The sequence below is a fragment of the Oryzias latipes genome, chromosome 6 (genome assembly GCF_053564925.1).
Source record: "Oryzias latipes strain Hd-rR chromosome 6, Olatipes_Hd-rR_3.1".
Taxonomy (NCBI): Eukaryota; Metazoa; Chordata; class Actinopteri; order Beloniformes; family Adrianichthyidae; genus Oryzias; species Oryzias latipes.
Genome location: NC_136242.1, coordinates 28,992,751 through 29,018,013, shown reverse-complemented (window position 1 = coordinate 29,018,013; position 25,263 = coordinate 28,992,751). Strand labels below are relative to the sequence as shown.

Here is a 25,263-nt window from a genome sequence, read left to right as displayed (position 1 = left end):
TATCATGACGGGGAAAGAAGAGAGGTGAGCGCACTTGGCTCCGACCGAGGGGATGTCTCGGGCTGCTGCCGCTGCTCTCCCGTTTATAACGTGTCTGTCTGCGTTAACGGCGCTGATCCAGAGTCAGGAAGTGGGGCTGCATCCTCTTATCTCGCGGAGCAAACTGCCGTCAAACGAAACAGAAGAAGAAGAAAACATTTGTAGTCCACCTGTAGTCATTGCAGGTTCGTGCAGTCCTGATCCATTGAAACTTTTATTTTTTTCCTTCGTTTTTTGTAGATTAATATTAACGTACATCAAACGGTTTCATATTTCAATGTACAATATTAAATTCAATTCATAATAAGTTCATAAGAATTTATTAAGGCACATTTTGACCGTATAAAACTTAAGCAGAAGTTTATGTTTATTGTTGTAATTGTTACTGATAATCTCATCCCATTCCTTATCTATCTATCTATCTATCTATCTATCTATCTATCTATCTATCTATCTATCTATCTATCTATCTATCTATCTATCTATCTATCTATCTATCTATCTATCTATCTATCTATCTATCTATCTATCTATCTATCTATCTATCTATCTATCTATCTATCTATCTATCTATCTATCTATCTATCTATCTATCTATCTATTAAATCTGAAGCAAATAAAATAGTTAACGGTCCAGGGGACTGAGGTGTTCACCGGCGAGTACCTGTAAGTCTCGCTAGTCAAGCGCACGCGCTTGTTTGAGACTGGGAGCGCGCGGCGGCGGTGACAGTCGCCATTTTATTTTGAAATTAAAGTGAGGCGGGGGAGCTGCTTCCATTTCGTCAAATTTGTTCTGGGGGATTATCAGGGATGAGGATCTAATTAACTTTTTTGAAAGCACGGTGAGGCTTACAATTTATCGACCACAAATCGGTGGCAGATTTACAACGGAATCAGCGGTTTGAGACGGAGCATGCGCGTTAGCTAGCTTAGCTAGCAGCAAATGGAACGTCTATTTGCTGGAAAACAGCTGTCGTATCAATCTCAAGAAGCCAAGAGTTCAACACTTGAGTTGATTGTGTGGTTCGGTAAACTTTTCTCTATCTTGGTATCCAATTCTAGAACAACGACGATAGTAAAGTAAGTTTTTGTTAGAAGGTAATGCGTGTTGTTTGATAAACGGCGTTTGCAACTAAACTAGCAAGTCCGCAAACTAGTCGGAGCCCGAAGCTAACCTTAAGGTTAATGCTGCCGTCAGCTTTAACAGTCGCGTAAAATCCATTGTTAATCATATTTCTTCGAGGAATAATACTAAAGTGACTATCGAAAGATCGGTAATTTATTATCAAACGACATGAAATGGTAGAAGGGGGAATTCTGAAGTGTTATGTGGCTTTCGCCTCGCTTGAACTGACTCATGTTGCTAACGCTTGCAGCTCCATTATGCTAATTTATTAGCATGTAGCCTTTTTGGAATGTAAAAATGTCAATTTTTAAAACCAGGCATTTCAAAATGTACACGCCAATTTGTAGTTAAGTTCTGACGAGAGGTCAGATTGTCTTGTAAAAGACTAAAATAATGGAAAATGTTTACAAGCCCCTGTTCTTGTTAGCGTTGTTTATCAGTGTCGTGATGGTTGGTTTTGGCCTGTTTAGACTAATATCATGTTAAAGTTGCTACGTTAGTCAACAATCTTATACAATACATATGCATTAAATTTGTCGACATAGATAAACGTAAAGTATAACCATAACATTTGTGGTGTCATGATCCCTTCAAACTTAGAGCTAAAATACGAGCGGCAGGTTAGCAGCTAACCTTTGCTAACCTGTTAGCTTGTTCCTTTGTTTTATTGAGATAAAGTTAAACAGTTGCTTCTTTTTCTGCCTTGACATATTCATTTCTCTTTCTACGTACGGGCTACTTAGCCCTCATATGTTTTTCTTTTTTTATGATGACGAGCTTCATAAAGTTACATTGACTTTTTTTGTTGCACCACGTAAGGCTGTAGGGTTTAGTCCTTGTCCAGGCTGTGCGGTGGCATGGAATCCTTAGTTAAAATGGAACTAACAAAGGTTTTGTACTAGGTGTATCCGTTTTTTCTATGAAGCATTCCTTGAGTTTTTATTTGTATATAAATGGGTAGGTAACTTTATTTCTGGGTATTTTTAGGTCTGATATTTACTTTACTCCGAAATTCAGGCTGTGAGGCCTGCCTGTTTTGATTTGTTCTGAATTTTGTGTTGTGAGTAGTTGGCATGGTGCAAAAATTGTGCTTAGCCCGCTGTAAACTGTTTACTGTCTTTGATGAACAATTTATCAGATAAGCATATATATGTAAATATATATGTGTGTCTTAATGTTTGTTTTCTCATTACAGATGCAGAACCGGATTTTAATTTAAACAACTCTACCTATTAGACTTGGGAACTACAGATCACCATACATAGTTGGACCTCAACATTTGTCACACCTTTTGGGGGGGGGGAGCAGAAGTAACTTATCACTGAAGTGACTAAAGGGGAATAATGGTGATTTTGCGCCGTGCTCGGCCGCCTGCTTCCGCCCCAACCAGCAATGAATCTTGACTCGCTCTCGCTGGCTTTGTCTCAAATCAGCTATCTGGTGGACAATTTAACAAAGAAAAACTATCGAGCCAGCCAGCAAGAAATACAGCATGTGAGTATTGAAACAAATGCATTTTTCCATTTAACATGTCTTCTTGCAGGGCTTATTTCTCAGTGGATTTTAACATTCGTTTATTTTTAATTTAGGTCTAATTTGCCAAAATGTTCTCCAGATCACTGTAAGAAATCTTAACACAGCCTACTCAGGGTTAGAATTATGGCACAACAACTTATGATTATTTTTTTAACCCCTTAAACACTTGAGCTTTACCTCCAGGGTTGATATTCTTTCAACTACCGTAACTCTTCAGCCGTTCACGCAGTATCGCATTCCCGCGGATTCTGATGCAGATAATAGCAGCGCTGCGCTAATATGAAACATGTTACTACTATAAAGTGTTTATGTATTTGATGTAAACCAGCTGATTCTGTCACAAAGAAAAGTGACATTGTTGTTAGGCAACACTTAATGTTAGTAATGTGTTGCATATCGATGTAAAGCCAGTATTAAAACCACATGCGTTAATCGCATAAACAAAGAGTTAGGGTATGTGTTACTTAGGTGTCACCGGCAACATCTCCGGGGTTTAGTCTTTTGCAAATCTGTACGTTTTACTCTGTAAATAAATACTTAAGTTTAAAGATCCCAAATTTTCTTCTTTTTCAGGTTAGTAGCTATTTAAAAAAATCTGCATTCCAAATTTAATATGGTGAAATGCTTTAAAAGCTTAAAAAAAAAACCTTAAGCAATATGTGCAAAACCTTTTTTCCTCCTAAATCTACACTTTGTGAAATGAAAAACCTAACATTCTTATTGACGTTTTGTAGGAAAAATTGAAACAATTATTTAAAAAACAATCACACAAGCCACACATTTGTCCTTTTACACATTGTAAATCTGTAGAAGCTGCTTAACAGTTATTCTTTTAAGTCATGTAAAACGAATTAGCCTAGCCTCAATTTCGTTTCTGCAGACGTGCGATTTATCACTTTATTGAATTCACAAGTTCAGTTTATTAATTTATTTGTCAAATTTCCATTAAAAAACAGTCCGAGACTGTTGACGTAACTAAAGTTTTATTCTAACAAACTTAACCAAAAACTTGTTTTTTTGCCTGAAAAAATCTATCTTTAAAAAAACCCTCAGATGTTTCGATTTAGATAAATAATAAATATTGATTCTATTTTTCCATTTTTTTTAAAACTGCTCCTACTGGTCTCATGTTTGTTCAGTAGATTATTTTAAAAAAAACGGATGAATTGTTTTTAATTGTAGTACAATGCATTGTGGGAGTATACAAGAGACAAGCTGATTGTGTTAGTAAGCTTAATGAAAAACGTAAACATTTTAATTGGATTTGAAATCCTTTTTTCAAACATGTTGAATTGTTAAAGAAATTAGTTAGAAAAATTGGCCTTTGCATCTTCTGTGAACCATTTGGATCAGAACAAACAAAAGTATTACATTTTTCATTGAAAGATAGTTCCTGCATTCCTGATAGATGATTGTATTATCAGGGAATTTAAAAAAAGATAACAGAAAAGATCTGTTGTGTGTATGTATTTGTCAAGAAATAATCCTTTTTCTCAGAAGAATGACCTAAAGATTTGGTCAGCTTGGTCCGTCTGTCTAATCATGTTTTGGATGTTTGTTTGAGCAAAATAAGAAAGCAAAAGGAATTTTCAGTGCTTTCTCCTTGTCTTAGTTGTAACATGTTGCTCAGTCTGCCAGCTGTGGTACAGTTGCTCTAAAACCTTTGTTTGGTTGTAGATTGTAAATCGTCACGGACCTGAGGCAGACAGGCATCTACTACGCTGTCTCTTCTCCCATGTGGATTTCAGTGGCGATGGTAAAAGCAGTGGAAAGGACTTTCACCAGGTAAGCAATTTCACCTTTTTAGAGCATTTACTCGGTTCCCATAATACTCCCATATCTCTGTGTCTTTTCCCATCAGTTAGGGGGTGGGAGGTGTGAAAGGAGTGGGGGGCCCTATTTATTTATTTTTATTTATTTATTTATTTTAATCGTCATGCTTGTTTTTATATTTTGTTGTGTTTTAATGTAAAGCACTTTGTGTTATATTTTTATATGAAAAGTGCTTTATAAATAAAGTTTGATTTGATAATTAATTGACCTTTTTTTTACGTTGAATGTATTTTCTGTCGTTTGCCTGACTGTCCTCTGATTGTTCAGACACAGTTTTTGATCCAGGAGTGTGTGTCGCTGATTTCAAAGCCCAACTTTATCTCCACTCTGTGTTACGCCGTTGACAATCCTCTGCATTACCAGAAGGTAAGAAACGCAAAAGCACACCCATGCACGCACACATTTGTCCTGAAGGGTCAACTTTGCCCATTTAGGCTTGTGTTAAGGACGCTTACAGCTACTCTGTCACAATCAGATGAGATTATGTAACAGTATTGCAGAAAATGAACTATTGCAACACCAGATTTATTTAAAAAAAGCCCATTGTCTGTGGTAAAAAGAATGAAAACGTGAATTTCTTTTATCTTAAATTACTGAGCACATTTTTTAAGACTGATGACCTTAACGTTGTTTTACTTTTAGCTAGTGGTGGAACGGTACACATAGTTGGACCGTGTTTGCATGAAAGGAAAAAACAATTGGATAATGCTGTGTTTCGACATTTATTGTTACACGAAGATAGCGTATGCCACAGTAAAACATCCAATCTGTTAACGCACTTAAAACGGCATCACCCGACTGTAAAAATTGGGTCTACAAGAGAAAAAAATGTGCAAGTTAAAATGTTTTTTTTCTTTTCAGGCCAGTGGTAATTATCCAGTTTTTGGTTCCAGACAGCTAATAGTTGTATTATTTTATACAGCAGATCACTTACATAGGTCAGTTTTATTTATCGTTGTATAAAACCATTAAATGCACTTTGTAAGTGATTTTTTTTCTGCCTTTTTGTACCGAAATAATACAGAAAATGTATCAAACCAAGCCGTATGAAATTCTGAACCGAACCGAATTGAGATTTTAGTGTACCGTTTCACCCCTACTTTTAGCACCTAAAAACATGGTTTTACATTTAAGGATTCCTTCCCAGCTGTGTTGACATGTTGTGCTGGATCTGTCTTTCAGAGTTTAAAACCATCAGCCCACCTTTTCGCTCAGCTCAGTAAAGTTCTCAAGCTCAGCAAGGTCCAGGAGGTGAGTGGGTTCAACCATCAACTGCATTTTACTGATCTCTATTTATAGTCATGACATTATTTTTGATTTAAGGTTGTTTGGACTAAAAAGTTATGTTTTACCAAAATGTTCTTTTTCCAGATGGTTTCCTGTAGAAACTAACATGATTTAATTAATTTCAGGTGATTTTTGGCCTTGCCTTGCTTAGTTCCAGCAACACAGACCTTCGAGGTTTCTGTAAGTGGTTTTGCTTTTCCCTAAACCTTCTGATGTTTAAAGTGTGTCATTTATCTTTGCAATTTAAATGTAGAGACAGTTAAAGGGAAAAGAGAAAATCTGCCATCAGTTATTTTCTTATGTCCTCAATTATGTTCGAATATTTTTCTTTTAACATTCATTAACCTAATAAATGTTTGAATTTTAATCGGCATAGCTATTGGGTTTGTAGAGAATGAGATTATTGGCTTCAGTGTTGGATAACATTTCAGGTGTTGATAATGAAACAAAGAAAGTTTTGAATTTTGAATTGATATTTTGCTATAGCTGCACAGTTCATCAAGCAGAAACTCCCGGACCTCCTCCGCTCATACGTCGACGCAGATCTTGGAGGAAACCAGGAAGGTGGCTTCCAGGATATTCCTATAGAGGTGTTGCACCTGCTGCTTTCCCATCTACTATTCGGTCAGAAGGGGGCCAGTGGGGTAGGGCAGGAGCAGATTGACGCCTTCCTGAAGACCCTTTGCCGAGGTACGAAGGTCCAGTACAATCCATAGACACCTCAGCATCTGTCACTTTGTAGAATCAAACAGAAATGATGCTGTTTTTCAGATTTTCCCCAGGAGCGCTGCCCTGTGGTGCTCGCACCACTTTTGTACCCTGAAAAACGGGACATTCCTATGGACAGGATCTTACCAGACTCGGGGGAGTTGGCCAAGACCACCATGGAGAGTTCTCTTGCCGACTTCATTCAGGAAGTGGGCTATGGCTTCTGTGCTAGGTGAGTTTCTCACTCTAATAAAGCTGACATAATTCCCCCAAAAACAGTCAATCCAGGTTGTGAGTGGCATCCTGCTGTCCTTTCAGATGTAGAACTATTTGGAATGATGGTCTGTGAGAAATGCTGCAGAGCCCTGAAAGCAGTTCTCTATTAGTAACATCCATTAGTCATTTAATTTGACGTCTGTTTGGATCCTCTCAGGAGAAGCTCTGCCACAACAATCAGCTTTAATCTGTTTCTTTCCAGTCTGGATGAATGCAGGAACATAATCCTCCAGTATGGCGTGAGAGAGGTGACTGCCAGCCAGGTAGCCAGGGTCTTGGGGATGATGGCTCGAACTCACTCTGGCCTTACCGATGGCATCTCGCTGCAGGTGAGGCAGCCTCAAAGAGCAAGCAGCCCTCCAACATACTTTGATGATTTAACATAAAAAGAAAAGCTAATCTTAATGCTCTGGAAGTTAATCCAGTGTTTTTGTTATACCAGCTCATAAACTGGATGACTGAATGTTGTTGGTTTGTAGTTCATTTTGTGATTGTCGTAATATTCATTTGGTTGCATCAAGGCCTAATACTTCTGCTGCTTTTCCTCCGTAGTCAATCTCTGCTCCAGGAAGTGGCATATGGAGTGATGGGAAGGATAAGACTGACAGCTCGCAGCCGCATACGTGGAACGTGGAAGTTCTCATTGATATCGTTAAAGAAGTGGTCAGTGAACAGTTTCTGTAAATCCACTTTTTACACATTCACCACCTCAGTCTCTTAGATGTTCAGATCGCAAAACCAACATTTGACCAATGTCCATAGCATGTTTTAAAAAGGAATTATGTTAGTTTTTCATGTTTTATTTTCTAAACTCTTTCAAATACAAGCATATTTGTAGTAGTCTTAATGCTAAACTGTTTTAAGTTGGTTTTAGAGGATTTGGCTCATCTTTACTGTGTTGCTTAGTTTTTTATCTGTCAGTAAAAACAGTTTTATTGGCAGAACATTTTTTTACCCTTCCCAAATACTCTTCTCCTGCTTACGTTACCTTGTGTTTTTCTTTCACCGCCCCGTAATTCAAGCCATTATCTGCAGATCTAATGAGTGGCATGATGTGTGTTAGAGCAGGAAATGAAGAAAACTACCCAAAAAAACCTGTAAAATAATTAGGCCCAATCTCACTGTGATGAGAAACCTGCTGGTTTTCCATTTCTAACATGAAAAGATAACCATCAGGATTTATATCATCTGAGTATTTCTGCTAAATGTCTCAAATTTCACTCTGCATAAGGATATTTTTAGGATTTTGGCGTTACTTCAGTACATCTTCTAGCTCAGGAAAAAGCCCATTCTGAACCAATCCTATTAAGTTAAGCATATTTTTAATGTGTCTAAATGGATCAGAGAGCTCTCACTGTTTAGTTTTTCATTGGAGTCAGAGTGTTTTGATGTCTATTCAGTTTTTGTATTAAGTTGCTGTTTTGGTTCTTTTTAGGATCCCAGCCTGAACTTCAAACAGGTGACTTATGAACTGGACCACCCAGGCTTTACAATTCGTGACAGTAAAGGCCTGCAGATAGTGGTGTACGGTATCCAGAGGGGGCTGGGTTTGGAGGTTTTCCCTGTTGATCTCATCTATCGCCCATGGAAACATGCAGAAGGACAGGTGACTGTGTAGGACATGTGGTAAAAGAACCACATAGGAAGTCTCAGTGGGTTTCTGTGTCACAGCGTTGTGGTCTAACTTGTTTTATTTTCTTCCCCAGTTGTCCTTCATTCAGCACTCCCTGATGAACCCAGATGTGTTCTGCTTTGCGGATTACCCCTGTCACACCGTTGCCATCGACATCCTGAAAGCCCCGCCCGAGGACGACAACAGGGAGATTGCAACATGGTATCCAGACTGTCTCCATTTTTAAGCTGCTGGAGTTCTGAATTCAGAGCTAACGATTGTGAAACAGCAACATGAAAAGATTGTGATGTTGACTGCTTAAACTTTTCAGGAAAAGTCTGGACCTGGTGGAGAGTCTCCTCCGCCTCTCTGAGGTCGGGCAGTACGAGCAGGTGAAGCAGCTCTTCAACTTTCCCATCAAGCACTGCCCAGACATGCTGGTGCTGGCACTGCTGCAGATCTCCACCTCCTGGCACACGCTACGTCACGAGCTCATTTCCACCCTGATGCCCATCTTTCTGGGCAATCACCCCAACTCAGCTATTATACTGCATTATGCCTGGCACGGGCAGGTGGGAGACCCTTTTGTTTCAGCTGTGAATGTTACAGTTGTTCTCGTTTTTTTACGAGACACAAGAATGTATTTTGTTGTCCCCACAGGGGCAGTCTCCTTCCATTCGTCAGCTCATCATGCATTCTATGGCTGAGTGGTACATGAGGGGGGAGCAGTACGACCAGGCCAAGCTCTCACGCATCCTAGACGTGGCCCAGGACCTGAAGGTTAGACTCGATGTAATGAAAACTTTTTAAATTACTCAGCTGCTGCTTGTAGTAGAACTGACACAATATGATATAAAACCACACAAGCCACTAAATTCATTTAACCTGTTGTTTAATTTTTGCCAGTCTTTATCCATGCTGCTGAATGGTACTCCATTTGCCTTTGTTATTGACCTCGCTGCACTTGCCTCTCGCCGTGAATACCTCAAACTTGATAAGTGGCTGACTGACAAAATCAGAGAGCATGGGGTAAGCCTCAGAAGGCAGCTGGGTTCAGATCTTACCAGTCATGTTTGTTGTCTTTGAGTTGTGGCCGTTCGGACCTGTGCGTGACTCTGGTCGTGTGTGTTCTGCGTGACAGGAACCTTTCATCCAGGCGTGTGTGACCTTCCTGAAGAGGCGCTGTCCATCCATCATGGGGGGTCTGGCTCCTGACAAAGATCAGCCCAAAAGTGCCCAGCTCCCCCCAGAGACTTTGGCCACCATGCTTGCCTGTCTACAGACTTGTGCTGGGTGAGAAGATGAATTTACAATCAGAAAACGGATTGACGTGGAGCTTCATGTTTCAATCTTTTGTTTTGTTTTTATGGTCAGGAGTGTGACCCAAGAGTTGTCAGAAACTATCCTTACCATGGTTGCCAACTGCAGCAATGTAATGAATAAAGCTCGACAGCCACCACCGGGGGTAATGCCAAAGGGACGGGCTCCGAGCACAAGCAGCCTCGACGCAATCTCACCGGTGCAGGTATTTCAACGTGAAAGACACATTGAGGAAAAAGTATTTTCATCTTTTAGTTCCGAGTTGGTATTTCTCGTGTCGTTCCTGCCTAATGCTTCCTGCCGCTAATCTGTAGGTGGACCCTCTAACTGGAATGAGCTCCTTGAACCTGGGTGGCACGGCCACTTCCCACACTCAGAGCATACAGGGCTTCCCAGGCTCTCTGGGTTCAGCTTTCAGTAATCCCCAATCCCCTGCAAAAGCCTTTCCACCTCTCACCAACCCCAACCCCAGTACACCATTTGGGGGTATTGGCAGTCTGGCCTCGCAGCTTCCTGGTATGGACTCTGGTACTATGCTTTTTCTTTACTTTCCTTCATAACAAAATTATCATCAGGTCATGGAGCCTGTGTCGGCTCAGAGGGACAACCAATGGTTCAGCAGTTTGGGACTGAGATGATCGGATTTGTTGTTACTTTCAGGTCCTCTGGGCTCCGGCATCGGCCCCGGCATTGCCTCCAGCCTCGGAATGCCGACAGTAAGCACTGACCCTTTCAGCACCAGGAAGATGAGCACACCGGGGCTGAACCCGCCGACCTTTCAGCAGAGTAAGATGAAGGCCTGTAAGTGGTGTTGGTAGTGGTGTGACTGAGAGCCCCGCCCTGCGTTGCTCTGCACTGTATTTCCTCTGGACTAAAAGATTATTCTTTCCCAAATTTTAAAGTCTGTTGCATTTAAATGAACAACATTAAAAGTCTGTTCAGTTTTGAGATTTGGAATTTCATGGCACCATTTGTAAACATAGAGGAAATACAGAACGGTCTTCCATTCCTTGCCTGCTTACGCTGACGCACAAACTTTATGCAGCTGATCTGCTCTCGGGATCAAAAAGAGGTCGGACATCTTTAGTCTCGTAACAAGAACATTTGAAATCATTCTTAAGGCACCTTTTTGATGCCAGATCAGTCTCTTTATTATCAGTCTCGTGCTGGAAATTATTAGTTTTTTTTCCTTTCCGCTTAATGAAAACTTTTTCTGAGAAAAGTCTTTTTTTTTTCTCTCTCTCTCCCTTCTCAGCTGACCTTTCTCAGGTGTGGCCCGAAGCAAACCAGCACTTTAGTAAGGAGATAGACGACGAAGCAAACAGTTACTTCCAGCGAATCTACAACCACCCACCTCACCCAACCATGTCTGTTGATGAAGTAAGCCAAATGATCTTTCCCAGAAATGCTTTTGACTCTTGGTGAAAATCAGCGAAGAATTGTCTCCATGTGGGCTAGTCTCTGAAATTCTGCTGCTCCTGTTGCAGGTGTTGGAGATGCTTCAGAGGTTCAAGGACTCCACCATCAAGCGGGAGCGGGAGGTGTTCAACTGCATGCTTCGGAACCTGTTTGAGGAATACAGATTCTTCCCTCAGTACCCTGACAAGGAGTTGCACATCACTGCCTGTCTGTTTGGGGGCATCATTGAGAAGGGTCTGGTCACATACATGGCTTTGGGTCTGGCACTGCGATATGTTCTTGAAGCCTTACGGAAACCGTACGGATCCAAAATGTATTACTTTGGAATTGCAGCTTTGGACCGGTTCAAAAACAGGTACTACAGGGTTGTTCTATGATTTATTTTCCTGGCAAATTGTATTGCAAGTGTACTTCCTATCTGAATTGTTTTTGCTTTTAGACTTAAGGATTACCCTCAGTATTGTCAACACTTGGCCTCAATTGCTCACTTCTTGCAGTTTCCACATCATCTGCAAGAGGTAACCGGGTTTCTTCAATCCTTTCGTTTTCCAGCCGAGTGTTTCTCCTACTTTTTCAGATTGATTTAAACTCTGGCTCTGCCTCTTTAAATATCCTGTGCGTGCAGTATATCGAGTATGGCCAGCAGTCACGGGACCCCCCGGTGAAGATGCAGGGCTCCATCACCACTCCTGGCAGCATGGCTCTCGCACAAGTCCAAGCCCAGTCGCAGCAGTCTGCCGGCCTCAAGGCGCCACAACCGGGCCAGGCCAGCACTCTTGTTACCACGACAACAACTACAACCACAGTAGCCAAGCCGACCACCATCACAAGACCAACAACCAGCAGCTTCAAGAAGGACATGCCTGTACGTTCCCCTCTGTGAACAAGTTCAATCGTACTGAGATAGAACTATGAGGGTAACTGTCTCTGTCCCGACCTGCAGCCTTCCATAAACACTACCAACATCGATACGCTGCTGGTGGCCACGGACCAGACGGAAAGGATTGTGGAGCCTCCAGAGAACGTCCAGGAGAAGATCGCTTTCATCTTCAACAACCTTTCTCAGTCCAACATGACTCAAAAGGTAGTGACAGGCAAGTTGTGCGCCGCTGCTTCAATATATCCCTGCTCTGATGGCCTCTACACTTCCCAGGTGGAGGAGCTGAAGGAGACGGTGAAGGAGGAGTTCATGCCCTGGGTGTCTCAGTACTTGGTGATGAAGCGAGTCAGCATCGAGCCCAACTTCCACAGTCTCTATTCCAACTTTTTGGACACACTGAAGAACCCAGAGTTTGTTAAGATGGTTCTCAATGAAACTTATAGGAACATCAAGGTGGGTTTATAAATCACCCATTATTATTCACATTTTAATCTTTGGAATGAAAGTGGTCCCTCACTTTTTTACAGTTCACCTTTGCTTTGATGTTTATTTTACACTGCTATGTTCTGATTGGCTGTTGACCTTGTCGATCTTATTGTTCTACAAAGTGTGAAAATGTTAATGTCTGAGAAAAGATTACAGTGTGGAGTGAGGGGTTTCACAGCCGTAAAAAAGTCTTAATTATTGAAAAAATGAAGTTGACTTTCACTCAGCGTGGGTTATTTTTAGAACGTGACTCCTGTGGTAAATGAGGAAAGCCCTCTATTGGTTTTAAATAAACCTTTATGTCAGTTTTAGTCACCTCTGTCATTGTCGTGCATCTGTTTCTGATGGTCAAGATTATCCGACGTTACCCGTTTGATTGACAGGTGCTTCTGACGTCAGACAAGGCAGCTGCTAATTTCTCGGATCGCTCCCTGCTGAAGAACCTGGGTCACTGGTTGGGCATGATCACTCTGGCCAAAAACAAGCCTATTCTTTACACAGTAAGAGCTTGTTGACATCTGCCCTTTTGTCAAAGAATAAAGTGTTGAGGTTTTCTGTTGAAGAGCAAAGTGATTGTATTTTTTTTTTTTTTTCCAGGATCTGGAACTCAAATCTTTGTTACTGGAAGCTTATGTGAAAGGCCAGCAAGAGCTGCTCTATGTGGTCCCTTTTGTGGCCAAAGTTTTAGAGTCAAGTCTTAGGAGCATGGTGAGGGACCCAGAACTCACAAGCAGAGAAGCTTTCATTAGTATATGAGGGGGGAAACCGGTTCATTTACAAGATTTTCTATGTGTTTTTCTTCTCTGCTGCAGGTTTTCAGGCCTCAGAATCCTTGGACCATGGCCATTATGAATGTTCTCGCTGAGCTCCATCAGGAACATGACCTCAAGGTATTGGGTTGCTCCTGGTTGGAGTGTATTTCACAGTCTAGCTGCTGCAGGGGTTGAACTTTTTTTCTTTTTTTTCTTCCAGCTGAATTTAAAGTTTGAGATTGAAGTTCTGTGTAAGAACTTGTCTCTGGACATCAATGACCTGAAGCCTGGAAATCTGCTGAAGGACAAAGAGAAGCTGAAGATGCTGGAAGAGCAGCTGTCTGCACCAAAGAAGGAGTCCAAGCCTCCTGAGGAAATGCTGCCTGTTTCAACCACAGGTTGTGCATCCTGTGCTTTCTTCATCAGTCAGTCCTATCCTCAGTGCCGGTTCAGCCGGTTGGGTTAGCGGTGACGGTTTCCTGTTTCCTTTGCAGCTCCTCCCTCCACCCCAGCTGCAACCACCACCACCTGCACAACCACGGGGCCTCCCACCCCACAGTTCAGCTACCACGACATCCATGTGTACTCCCTTTCTGGCCTGGCCCCTCACATTAATGTAAACGTTAACGTAAGTGAAACTGTCCTCTCCTCAATCTGTGACAGTCCAACTTTAAACCGGTCCGTGTTTACCTCTAGGCACGGAACAGATTGTTAGCATAGCATCATAGCGTTAGCGTCAAATGACAGCGCTGTCTCCATGTCTACACTTTTTATTCATCTGTCTGTGTATCCTCCAATTCTGACTGGATGCTGTTAAAAACTGCCCCGTGTTCTGCTGTTTCATCAGCTTAAACTAAAGCACACAGGTGAATGGATTTCTCTCGAGCGTCTGTTCATCACGTGTGCAGATGGTAGAGGAGTAGAAGACATAAGAAATTCACCTAAAGGATAGCAAATTAAAATGAAGTTTACGCAAACGTTTATTCGCCATTTGTTGACTAACCCTCTAACGTTTACTCACCAAAGTGGAGAAAAAGCTTGCAACTGGCAAGTGTTACTTTCAGACACTTCAAAATAAAAGTAAAATTGCATTAGACTCATTCTTCTATTAAGAAAAAGTTGTATTGCAATATATGCAATTATCGTTTTATTGCCCAGTCCTAGTTTGAAGTGAAAGGACCTTCTTCCCTTTCCTCACTCTTTTCTACTAAAAAAAACTTTCCAAATAAAACTTCCTTCAGAATCAGATTAGAAAAAAAACGGGAAAATGTTGAGTTTTTTTTTTTTGTTTCGTTTCTGTGGGCTGGTACCAACTGTCGGCTGTAGCTCCTCCCCACCTGTTGTTTGTGCATCATCCTATTAGATGTGTAGTCTCTGTGCGGTTTAGATGGGCCAAGCAAATCAAAAAGCATCCAAATCTCCAATGTCTTTAGTTCTGCTGTTTCTCATGTGTGCCTGCCTGCTGTCAGATCCCTCTGCTGCAGGCGCACCCCCAGCTGAAGCAGTGTGTGAGGCAGTCAGTGGAGCGGGCGGTCCAGGAGCTGGTGCACCCTGTGGTGGATCGCTCCATCAAAATCGCCATGACGACCTGCGAGCAGATCATCAGGAAGGACTTCGCCCTGGATTCAGAAGAGTCTCGCATGCGTGTTGCCGCCCACCACATGATGAGGAACCTCACGGCAGGCATGGCCATGATCACCTGCCGTGAGCCGCTGCTCGTGAGCATCGCCACCAATCTGAAGAACAGCTTTGCTGCGGCGCTTCGGGTACGCCGAGTTCCTGCACAATCTTTTTGAAACGCAAAACTGTTTTCTCTGCTCTTTTCTTTTTTAACTCACTGAGTTTGAATTTATGGGTTCTGTTAGGCTCCAACCCCCCAGCAGAGGGAAATGATGGAGGAAGCTGCAGCCAGGGTCGCTCAGGACAACTGTGAACTGGCATGCTGCTTCATTCAGAAAACTGCTGTGGAGAAGGCTGGCCCAGAGATGGACAAAAGGCTGGCTACGGTGAGGGATTTAAAATATTCTCATTTCTTTGTTCACATTTTTATCAAAACAATTGAGCCCTATTTTAACATCTACTCTGATGTCTGTAGGAGTTTGAGCTGAGGAAACATGCTCGCCAGGAGGGACGGCGCTACTGTGATCCCGTTGTCCTGACCTACCAGGCTGAGCGGATGCCTGAACAGATCAGGCTGAAGGTGAAATCATGATGACGTCTAATTATGAATCATTAAAATAAGCCGTAGTTTAAAAGTAGTCGTCTTTTTTTCTTCTTCCCCTTAACGTTTTTATTTCTCAAAGCTGGAAAATTTCAGAGATTGTGTCTGATCAGCAGTTTTTATGAGACACGACGGGCTCGTGTGTTGCAGGTGGGAGGAGTCGACCCCAAACAGCTGGCTGTTTATGAGGAGTTTGCCAGAAACATCCCGGGTTTCCTGCCGAGCAACGATCTTTCACAGCCCACTGGCTTCCTGGCTCAACCCATGAAGGTGAGGTCATTTCCTGTGTCCGTCAAGGAAAAAAAAAAGTCCTAACCGTCATTCAGAAGCTGAAATATTGAATGTTTTTCCCTTTTCTTTCTGAAAAAAGAAACACATTTATTTTTGATATTCAGCTCTGTATTTTCTTTTGACAGACGAACCAGAAACATGTTTTTGACTCCATCCCTCTCTTGTGTTTCAGCAACAGGCATGGGCCACTGATGACGTGGCTCAGATCTATGACAAGCTAATTGCAGACATGGAGCAGCATCTTCACGCCATCCCTCCAACTCTCACCATTAACCCTCTGACTCAGGCTCTGCGCAGCCTGCTGGAGTCCGTGGCCTTGGCCAGGAACTCCAGGGATGGCATTGCTGCTCTTGGGCTGCTGCAGAAGGTGCGACTCTTGCAGCTCTGTGTCAAAACAGCTTCACAATCCAAGTCTCTCTGGCAAAAAACACCCGAGCTCCACTGACTTTAGAAATGTTTCTTCTGAAAGTCACGCATTCATATCGATTTGTTTGCTCTGCCCCTCCAGGCTGTGGAAGGACTCCTGGATGCTACAAGTGGTGCTGATGCAGATTTGCTGCTTCGCTACAGAGAGTGCCACCTGCTGGTGCTGAAAGCCCTGCAGGACGGACGAGCTTATGGACCACAGTGGTGCAATAAACAGATCACAAGGTGAGGGATTGAACTGGCTTGGTGGTGCAGTCATGTGGTTACCTTAACTGAGGAGCGATTATAGTTTTTATTTGAGGAATTCAGGGAAAAAAAGACCAGGAAGTGGGGGGCTCAGAAAGGAAAATAGGAGCAGGACTCCACATGCAGTAACTTGATTAAAGAGAACTTTAGTTCCAAAAGCAGAGCATGAACACACAGGAAAGGAAAGGAAAAGCCTCTGCAACAAGAGATAGAAGCAAACATGGAACCAGACACACAAAGAACTATCGGACTACTGTCGTTGCAGCATCTTTAGGCATAAGAATATTTATCCTCAGCCGTAACACGAAAAGAAGCAAAGAGCCAAAGGCATGATCAGAGGACGGGCCACCCAGATCCAACCCAAGTGAACAAAGCTTTATCTCTTCATCTTAATTTATTTGTGAGCTGCAGCTTCCTGTGAATTAACCCCTTTCTCGCCAGTCGCCAAATTAAAATCACTTTTATCAGACAGAATCTCAGACTTAATGACTTTGTTTTTCAGTTGTTTTTATACAAGCACTGAAAATGTAGCAGCATCAATTAACAGCTGCTCAGATGTGAATTCATCAAACCTCTATGATCAGAATAACAATGGTCCCTCATTATTTCCTAGTTCAATTATTGAGATATTGCTGTTGGACCGTTTTTTTTCTTTAGTGCAATTTGGCCTGCTTTGTTATCTTTATTTTTTAACACTGTCCTGTGTTCTGTACCTCAATTGGCTGTACAATTTACATTAAGATTAACTTTATTAATCCCCGTAGGGAAATTCAGTTGTAGCAGCGCCATAAAATAAATTCAAAATATAGAGGGAAGAAAGATGTACAAGCAGAACTCTCAAAACCCCCGTGTACATGGACAGTCATGGCTGCCAGATGAATTGTAGCATCTGATGGCAGGAATGACTTTCTGTACATAAATCTTTAATAGCGAGCAGATAGTTTTCATTCTATAATACTGAGGCTTTTTTCCTGCAAAGGTTGGAACTTTAAGAGTTTAAACAAAAATGTTCATGTGGAAAGAAAAAAAAAAGATGGAAGCATGTAAAGGGACCTTTCCCCGGACCGTCACACTGCCCTACAAGAACAAAACTAGAAAGATAAAAAAGAAAACTAGAGTTGGATTTAATCAAAAGATCTGAGTGTTCCTAAATGTAAAGGAAAAATAGGCCCACAGCTTTTCCTGCATTCATTCTAGTCTTTTTAATGGTAATGTTGGACAAAGCAGCATCCAGAGAAAAATGTAAAGTTGTAACCTGATGCGTGTTTCAGGTGTCTGATTGAATGTCGGGATGAATACAAATACAACGTGGAGGCAGTCGAGCTTCTGATCAGGAACCATTTAGTGAACATGCAGCAGTATGACGTGCATCTGGCGCAGGTAACCTGTTGTTTGTCGGTTCACATTTCTTAAACGTTTAGATTTTCTGTAGTAAAGGAAAAAATAAAACCAGATTCAGGGATTTCCTGCACATCATCTGAGCTCCTGTGACTTCAACGTTTGCTGCTGCTTTTATTTTGTTTTCAGTCGATGGAGAACGGATTGCACTACATGGCCGTCGCTTTCGCCATGCAGTTAGTGAAGCTGCTGCTGGTGGACGAGCGCAGCGTCAGCCACGTCACCGAGGCCGACCTCTTCCAGACCATCGAGACTTTAATGAGAACCTGTGCTCACTCCAGAGCCAACGCTCCAGAGGGGTGAGGAAGATGGATAGAAATGCCTTTAACTGTCACTAGCCACGTGTACAATGAGATTAAAGCATAGCCAGTGCAAAAACGACATAATGTAAGCATGATATGAACATGTAGGTTATGTGCAAATTTCATTTTATTGCAGATAAGAAAAAACAAAGGCCATTGTGACAGTGAGGAAGTAGAAAATATTAAATGTAAAAAATAAATGCATAAATATACATGTGCATCTATGTATACATAGGTGTGTTCCAGCATAGAGTGTAATCAGGACACTTGGGAATTGAGAAAGAAGACGTTTTTGAATCGGTTTGGGTTCAGGTGCATCTGTAGGTCAACAGGTCAAACAGATCAGAGTCCTAGACGATGAGTTTTGCTCTGCTATGGCAGTGGGAAGTGTGAATGTCAACTGATGGTCTTCTGAGTTGCAGCAGCTTTCACGCCCCCCTACAAACCCTCCTTAATTCAAGCTTTTGCTAATGTCCGTTATGCTTCACATTTGAAAACTGTAAATGACTCCTTGTCTGAAGGTTAATTTACACATTAAGAATTAAATATTTTCAGATAGGCTCTTCTGTTACAATGAGGCTCTTTTCTCTTAGATTTCATGCAGAAACTGATGGCATGCAATTCTTTTCCTCTTCTCGCCTCTAGTCTTCCCCAACTGATGGATGTTGTCCGCTCAAACTATGAAGCCATGATGGAGCGTGCCCACGGCGGGCCCAACTTTATGATGCACTCTGGGATCTCACAGGCGTCAGAGTACGACGATCCTCCGGGGCTGCGGGAGAAGGCCGAGTACCTCCTGAGGGAATGGGTCAACCTGTATCACTCGGCTGCTGCAGGCAGAGACAGCACCAAAGCTTTCTCCGCCTTCGTGGGCCAGGTTACCGCTCATCCTCCGTTTCCAAGTTCAGCAAACAGTTGACCTCATTTCCAGTGGTCCTGGTTTTAATGGTTCCTCTGGGTTTTTCCCTCCAGATGCATCAGCAAGGAATCTTGAAGACGGATGACCTGATCACACGATTCTTCCGGCTGTGCACAGAAATGTGTGTGGAGATCAGCTACCGCGCTCAGGCTGAGCAGCAGCACAACCCGGCAGCCAGTGCAGCCATCATCAGAGCCAAGTGTTACCACAACCTGGACGCCTTTGTGCGGCTCATCGCCCTGCTGGTCAAGCACTCTGGAGAGGCCACCAACACCGTCACCAAGATCAATCTCCTCAACAAGGTGCACACACGAGCAGAGGAGTGGAGACACGTTTGTGACGGACACGTCATAACACAGGTGGTTGTTACAGGTGCTGGGGATCGTAGTCGGTGTGCTCATCCAGGACCATGACGTCCGTCAGACAGAGTTCCAGCAGCTTCCATACCATCGCATTTTCATCATGCTGCTGCTGGAGCTCAACGCCCCAGAACACGTCCTGGAGACCATCAACTTCCAGACCCTCACTGCCTTTTGGTGAGACATCATGGAATCTGATCTCGTTCCGCGCTGTGAAACGTAAGCAGGAAGGTGTTTCTCATCCAGAAACCAAAAACCTGATTTGTTCTGCAGCAATACCTTCCACATCCTGAGACCCACCAAAGCGCCGGGCTTTGTGTACGCCTGGCTGGAGCTCATCTCCCACCGCATCTTCATCGCCAGGATGCTTGCACACACACCGCAGCAGAAGGTTGGAGCAGAACTTTTTATTATATTTTTGTTTTTTATTCATCTGTTTTAAATTTAAACCTGTCATGATTTTTTTCTTTCTTTGTTTTTTAAATCCTTAACACACCAATGTGTTCCAGGGCTGGCCCATGTATGCACAGCTGCTCATCGATCTCTTCAAGTACCTTGCCCCTTTCCTGAGGAATGTAGAACTCAACAAACCTATGCAAATTCTCTACAAGGTACGCACAAGTCCTTTACAAAACACTTTAGTTCAAAACGACTCTACCATAAGGAAGACCATGAAACTCTACCAGAGACTTTAACCTGTGCTGTACTTGATTTATATATATAAATGCACAGAGAAAAACAGCAACAAGATTGTTGGATTTGTCAGTGTAAAGGGTAAAGTTTTTTTCATTAGATTCAGTAACACAAAAACCTCGACTAAAGCTCTGAACTTTTTTTGGTTGGATGAATCAAATGTTCATGACTTGGACTGAAGCAGCATCATAAGACAACTGCTTGTCAGTCATGAACCTTGACTTCACTACAAGAATCGACCCTGATGAAGCTGAAGTAGATTTTGTTGTCGGGCTGTGAAAATAATGAGCTCAGTCTAGCAAAGGTTTAGCTGAAGACAGAATTCATTCAATCATCCAGAGATGTTTATAGGCGTACTGGTATCATCTGACTAGAGGGACGACATGAGACCCATGGTAGCAGATGAACTGTCCTAAAAAAATAAAAAAGGGTTGGACTCCAACAGTGAGCCCTGGGGTACACCTTTAAAGATGCAACAAGATAAAGTTAGCTTTGCTGCTGGGGGTCACAGGTATTGGGTTAAAGGTTTGCTGGCACTCTCTCAGGCATCTGTCTGATCTCTGATGTCGCGTCTTCTGTCCTGTGGTTCAGGGCACGCTGCGAGTCCTCCTTGTCCTGCTGCACGACTTCCCAGAATTCCTGTGTGATTACCATTACGGCTTCTGTGATGTCATCCCACCCAACTGCATCCAGCTCCGCAACCTCATCCTCAGTGCCTTCCCACGCAACATGAGGCTCCCTGACCCGTTCACCCCCAACCTGAAGGTAAGAGAGCCCCGACTGTGCCTGTCATTCAGAACCATCACTCCGATCTTACAGACCCATTCCGTCAACATGTCCTTGTGGCACTTTTCTCCTGATTGACGACGTGTACAAAGAAAATGAAGATTATAATTGCATTTATGAAGTTATGTTCACACCGCCCCCGGCAACACGTGTTCATTTTGAATGAAAAGTCTGGGTAAACCAGCGGTTTGGTCTTCCGTGTTCAAAACTCTCGCTTAGCTAACCAAGTTTCTACCACGGTTGTACGTATAAAATACGTGACCATTGAACGCACATTGCAAGTTAAACCAGTTGAACTTGGACCAATCAGGGACTCAGATTTGGTAGTAACGTAAGGATGGGGTCCTTTTTAATTCACAGAAGTGCCAACGGTATGAAAATTGATCATGGAAGAGAAATAGATAATTGGGGTTTGTGCCCGACCGGAATTTTATGACACAGAGTCGGAAAACCGATTCCACATTTCACACCAAGCCTGTTCCAACTGTAGGTGTCGGAGATACGGAAACATGAGTAAGAAGCCCCTCCCTGCTTGTCCAGTGTGAACACCATGGGCTAAAATGTGCATTGCAAATGTGCAGAAAGTACCATCTAGACGAGCGTCACATGGATCCGTAACTGAAGTGTTTCTTTATTTAAATTATTGTGAATCCCAATCAGACAAAAAAAGTCCCATGTGCGGGGCACAAGCTGTCTGCCCCACTCTGCTTCACAACAGCGAGGAAGTGAATTTCTAATTAACTACTGCTGCTCTACAGAAACTAAGTCCTAGAAAACAACAGTTTTTTTGATGTGGGCTAAATACTGCATAAGTATAATTAAAAAAAACACTGGGAATGCTTTGAAAATAGATCAAAAGACGATGGGATTGGCACTTCAACCTGTCTGACATGACGCCCATCCCCCCACAGGTGGACATGCTGAGTGAGATCAACATTGCTCCCCGAATCCTCACCAACTTCACGGGCGTGATGCCCTCTCAGTTTAAGAAGGATCTGGACTCGTACCTGAAGACGCGCTCTCCGGTTACCTTCCTCTCTGAGCTGCGCAGCAACCTGCAGGTAGAACCAGAACCAGAACCTTCTGCTACAAAAACTGTTTTCACAGCGGCTGAGGTTTCTGTGAACTCTGCCTGGCAGGTGTCAAACGAACCAGGAAACCGCTACAACATTCAGCTGATCAACGCCTTGGTGTTGTACGTGGGCACACAGGCCATCGCTCATATTCACAACAAGGGCAGCACCCCCTCAATGAGCACCATCACCCACTCTGCACACATGGACATCTTCCAGAACCTGGCTGTGGACCTGGACACTGAGGGTTTGTTTGGGTCTGGCTGACTTTTGGAGCATTCTCGTTGCCTCTCTCCTCACATCTCTGCTTTTGTGATTTTTCAGGGCGATACTTGTTTTTGAACGCCATCGCCAATCAGCTGCGCTACCCCAACAGCCACACCCATTATTTCAGCTGCACCATGCTGTACCTGTTCGCTGAGGCCAATACTGAGGCCATCCAGGAGCAGATCACCAGGTGGGGAGGTCCCGTCCTGTCCCGTCCTGATGTGTGAACACCGGATGTCCTGTTAATCGTAGGCTCTCTGGTTCTCAGGGTTCTGTTGGAGAGGCTGATCGTGAACAGGCCTCATCCGTGGGGGCTCCTTATCACCTTCATCGAGCTCATCAAGAACCCTGCCTTTAAGTTCTGGAGTCACGACTTTGTGCACTGTGCCCCCGAGATCGAGAAGTAAGTTCACCACCCCAGGTTCAGGTCCGGTTTGTGGGCGCTTGCGTTCACCTGTCCGTCTGCGTTCACCTGTCCGTCTGCGTTTACCTGTCCGTCTGCGCTAACCTGTCCGTCTGCGTTCACCTGTCTGTCTGCGTTCACCTGTCTGTCTGCGTTCACCTGTCCGTCTGCGTTTACCTGTCCGTCTGCGCTAACCTGTCCGTCTGCGTTCACCTGTCCGTCTGCGTTCACCTGTCCGTCTGCGATTACCTGTCCGTCTGCGCTAACCTGTCCGTCTGCGTTCACCTGTCCGTCTGCGTTCACCTGTTCGTCTGCGTTCACCTGTCCGTCTGCGTTTACCTGTCCGTCTGCGTTTACCTGTCCGTCTGCGTTTACCTGTCCGTCTGCGTTTACCTGTCCGTCTGCGTTCACCTGTCCGTCTGCGTTCACCTGTCCGTCTGCGTTCACTTGTCCGTCTGCGTTTACCTGTCCGTCTGCGTTCACCTGTCCGTCTACGTTTACCTGTCCGTCTGCGTTCACCTGTCCGTCTGCGAATACCTGTCCGTCTGCGTTCACCTGTCCGTCTGCGAATACCTGTCCGTCTGCGTTAACCTGTCCGTCTGCCCCCAGGCTGTTCCAGTCCGTCGCCCAGTGCTGCATGGGGCAGAAACAGGCCCAGCAGGTAATGGAGGGCACCAGTGCCAGCTAGCCTGCGCAGCCACCAGCTAGCCTGCGCAGCCACCAGCTCAAAGCACCCGGGAGAGAAATTCGTGGCCTTGACCCGCCCCGCCCCCCCAGCACACGGACCCCCCCCACTTCACCGTTGGCACTGGACAAAACCGGCTCCTGCAGTCGTGAAATGTGAATGGAAGGACTGCTGCTCACGGATTTAAAGAGATTTTTTTTTCTTCTTTTTTTTAAGCTTTTCCCGTTAAGCTTGAGTTGAGAGGACAGATGTGAGCTTATTTTGACCATTGATGTAAATATTGAAGAAGAAAAGGGAGAGCAGGGAAGTGGATGGATGGATTTGGCTGCACATGTCAAATGTGTCCTGGTCTGTACAGAACATTTACTACCAAAGTCCTCAGTTCCTTCCCTCCAACACAAGTCTTTTTTTTTTTCTTGTTTTGTTTTTTTGAGAGGTGAACGGTAGTTACCAAAAAAAGAAAAGAAAAAAAACAACTGTCTGATATAATTTTTTCTTTGGTTCCTGATATTTTCTAGAGTAAGACTGATATTAAGATCTCCTGTTTGTGGTGGGTGGGGGGGGCTTCTCATGGTTTTTCCAGTCGATGTGGCCTCTGGAGGTCTCTCCCTGGCAGTTGTAAAATTGTGCAAAGTGATGAAAACATCCTAACTTGACAATTTGTATAAAGATCCAAATGGAAGAACAATAATAGAAGGACCAATACAGGCCATTTTGTAACATTTTGAATGTTTTGTAAATGTATTGGTCCATGTGTTGTATTTTGTAGTTCTTTCTAGTTTGCCTTTTGTTCTTGCTACTTAATTGCAGTATGCATACATACAGGAAATAAAACATTTGAACTGCACATCACACGTGTGTTTTCTGAGCCCATCACACTTGCTCTTTTATAAATCAGCAACTTCAGTTAGTTACCTTATTTTCCTTAAACTCAACAGTTATTTTCTGTGAAACTTTTCTGAAGACGTACAATAAACTACAGCCGCACATAACTGGACAATATTTTAATTCGCAATATTGATCCCTAATATCGCAAATTGCGAGTTTTTCCTCGGATCGTTCAGCCCCACTCAGAAGCTTCTTTTTTTTTGTGCAGTGTCATCAGACGAACTCTGCATTTTCATTTAAGATTTAAGAACTCTGACCCTCTATGTGCCTTTTTTTCCATCTTACATTTGGTTCATTTCAAGCAACAAAAAAAACATGCATAGATGTATTAAATTAAGATGTTAAGTCACAAGAAAGGCACAAATATGTCCACATTCACATGTAAACAATGTTATAGTCAGTCATAGACATAATGTACTCGTACAAACTAAACATAGTTTGTCAAAAAAAAAAGAATATATAAAGAATCCTACCCCTGTTATGTTTGTCTCACCTGACTTAAATATCGCTATACGTAAACATGTCCAACATTCTGAAAAGCCTACATTTTCAGTGACACTTTGCTTCTTTATTAGTTTCATTTTTCTAATTTTAGCTCATGAAATGTCACCAGTATGTTTGAGGATGAGGCATTTAATCATTCAAAACCAAATAAAAAATGTGAAGAATTCTAAACTCGAGCTGCAGTCTGGAATCAAGAAAACGCATGACAGATGTGGGGGGTCACATCGATTCACTGAAGTGGAAGAAAAGGAAAGTTACATTACATTTTTCAAGTAAGAGTAATAAAAAAAAATCCAGATATTACAGAGACGATTAAAGATGAGCTCCCTTCAGTGAGCTGCAGCAGAGGCACAAAGAAAGCAAATCTAGCAGATCAGGACCGAGGAACTCAGATCCTCTCCATCAGGCTGAGTCACAGAAAAGGTGCAAGAAAAAAAGAAATGTCACGTTCTAACCGCTAGGTGGCGACAAACACTGGATATTTCACAGCGAGTCTCTTACATTGGACGAGATGCATTCATTCATGTG

At 43.1% G+C, this 25,263-nt stretch overlaps 1 protein-coding gene across 15 annotated transcripts; it reads left to right on the top strand.

Moving 5' to 3' along the window:
• The first annotated feature begins 686 nt into the window (after nt 1-686).
• On the top strand, nt 687-24,190 carry cnot1 (CCR4-NOT transcription complex, subunit 1). 15 transcript variants are annotated; one of them, XM_020704180.2, is made up of 49 exons: nt 687-881; nt 2,361-2,659; nt 4,379-4,486; nt 4,802-4,900; nt 5,717-5,785; nt 5,947-6,001; nt 6,308-6,511; nt 6,593-6,761; nt 7,008-7,134; nt 7,358-7,468; nt 8,241-8,411; nt 8,512-8,639; nt 8,749-8,989; nt 9,078-9,197; nt 9,324-9,446; nt 9,559-9,710; nt 9,792-9,942; nt 10,052-10,265; nt 10,398-10,523; nt 10,993-11,117; nt 11,225-11,511; nt 11,596-11,674; nt 11,782-12,021; nt 12,100-12,240; nt 12,310-12,489; nt 12,906-13,022; nt 13,120-13,230; nt 13,335-13,412; nt 13,495-13,672; nt 13,769-13,902; nt 14,744-15,040; nt 15,140-15,280; nt 15,370-15,474; nt 15,646-15,765; nt 15,959-16,153; nt 16,295-16,437; nt 17,730-17,838; nt 17,986-18,155; nt 18,804-19,035; nt 19,131-19,379; nt 19,450-19,613; nt 19,710-19,827; nt 19,946-20,047; nt 20,721-20,894; nt 21,827-21,976; nt 22,055-22,235; nt 22,313-22,445; nt 22,524-22,658; nt 23,268-24,190. In XM_020704180.2, the coding sequence occupies exons 2-49, from the start codon at nt 2,558-2,560 to the stop codon at nt 23,344-23,346; spliced, it is 7,137 nt and encodes a 2,378-aa protein (XP_020559839.1). In that variant the 5' UTR covers nt 687-881; nt 2,361-2,557; the 3' UTR covers nt 23,347-24,190. The 15 variants fall into 15 exon arrangements, with proteins under 15 accessions (XP_020559839.1, XP_078805524.1, XP_020559838.1 ...); XM_078949398.1 differs by having other exon boundaries at nt 740-881; nt 10,052-10,253; XM_020704179.2 differs by having other exon boundaries at nt 740-881; nt 10,052-10,253; nt 10,398-10,538.
• Nucleotides 24,191-25,263: the final 1,073 nt, after the last annotated feature.

Excerpts from the sequence above, each read along its gene's own strand:
- cnot1 (XM_020704176.3), top strand. The coding sequence starts at position 2,558 with ATGAATCTTGACTCGCTCTCGCTGGCTTTGTCTCAAATCAGCTATCTG. Across the intron at positions 12,022-12,099 it reads GCTTCAAGAAGGACATGCCT|CCTTCCATAAACACTACCAA; the intron begins GTACGTTCCCCT and ends CCCGACCTGCAG. Across the intron at positions 13,903-14,743 it reads ACATTAATGTAAACGTTAAC|ATCCCTCTGCTGCAGGCGCA; the intron begins GTAAGTGAAACT and ends GCCTGCTGTCAG.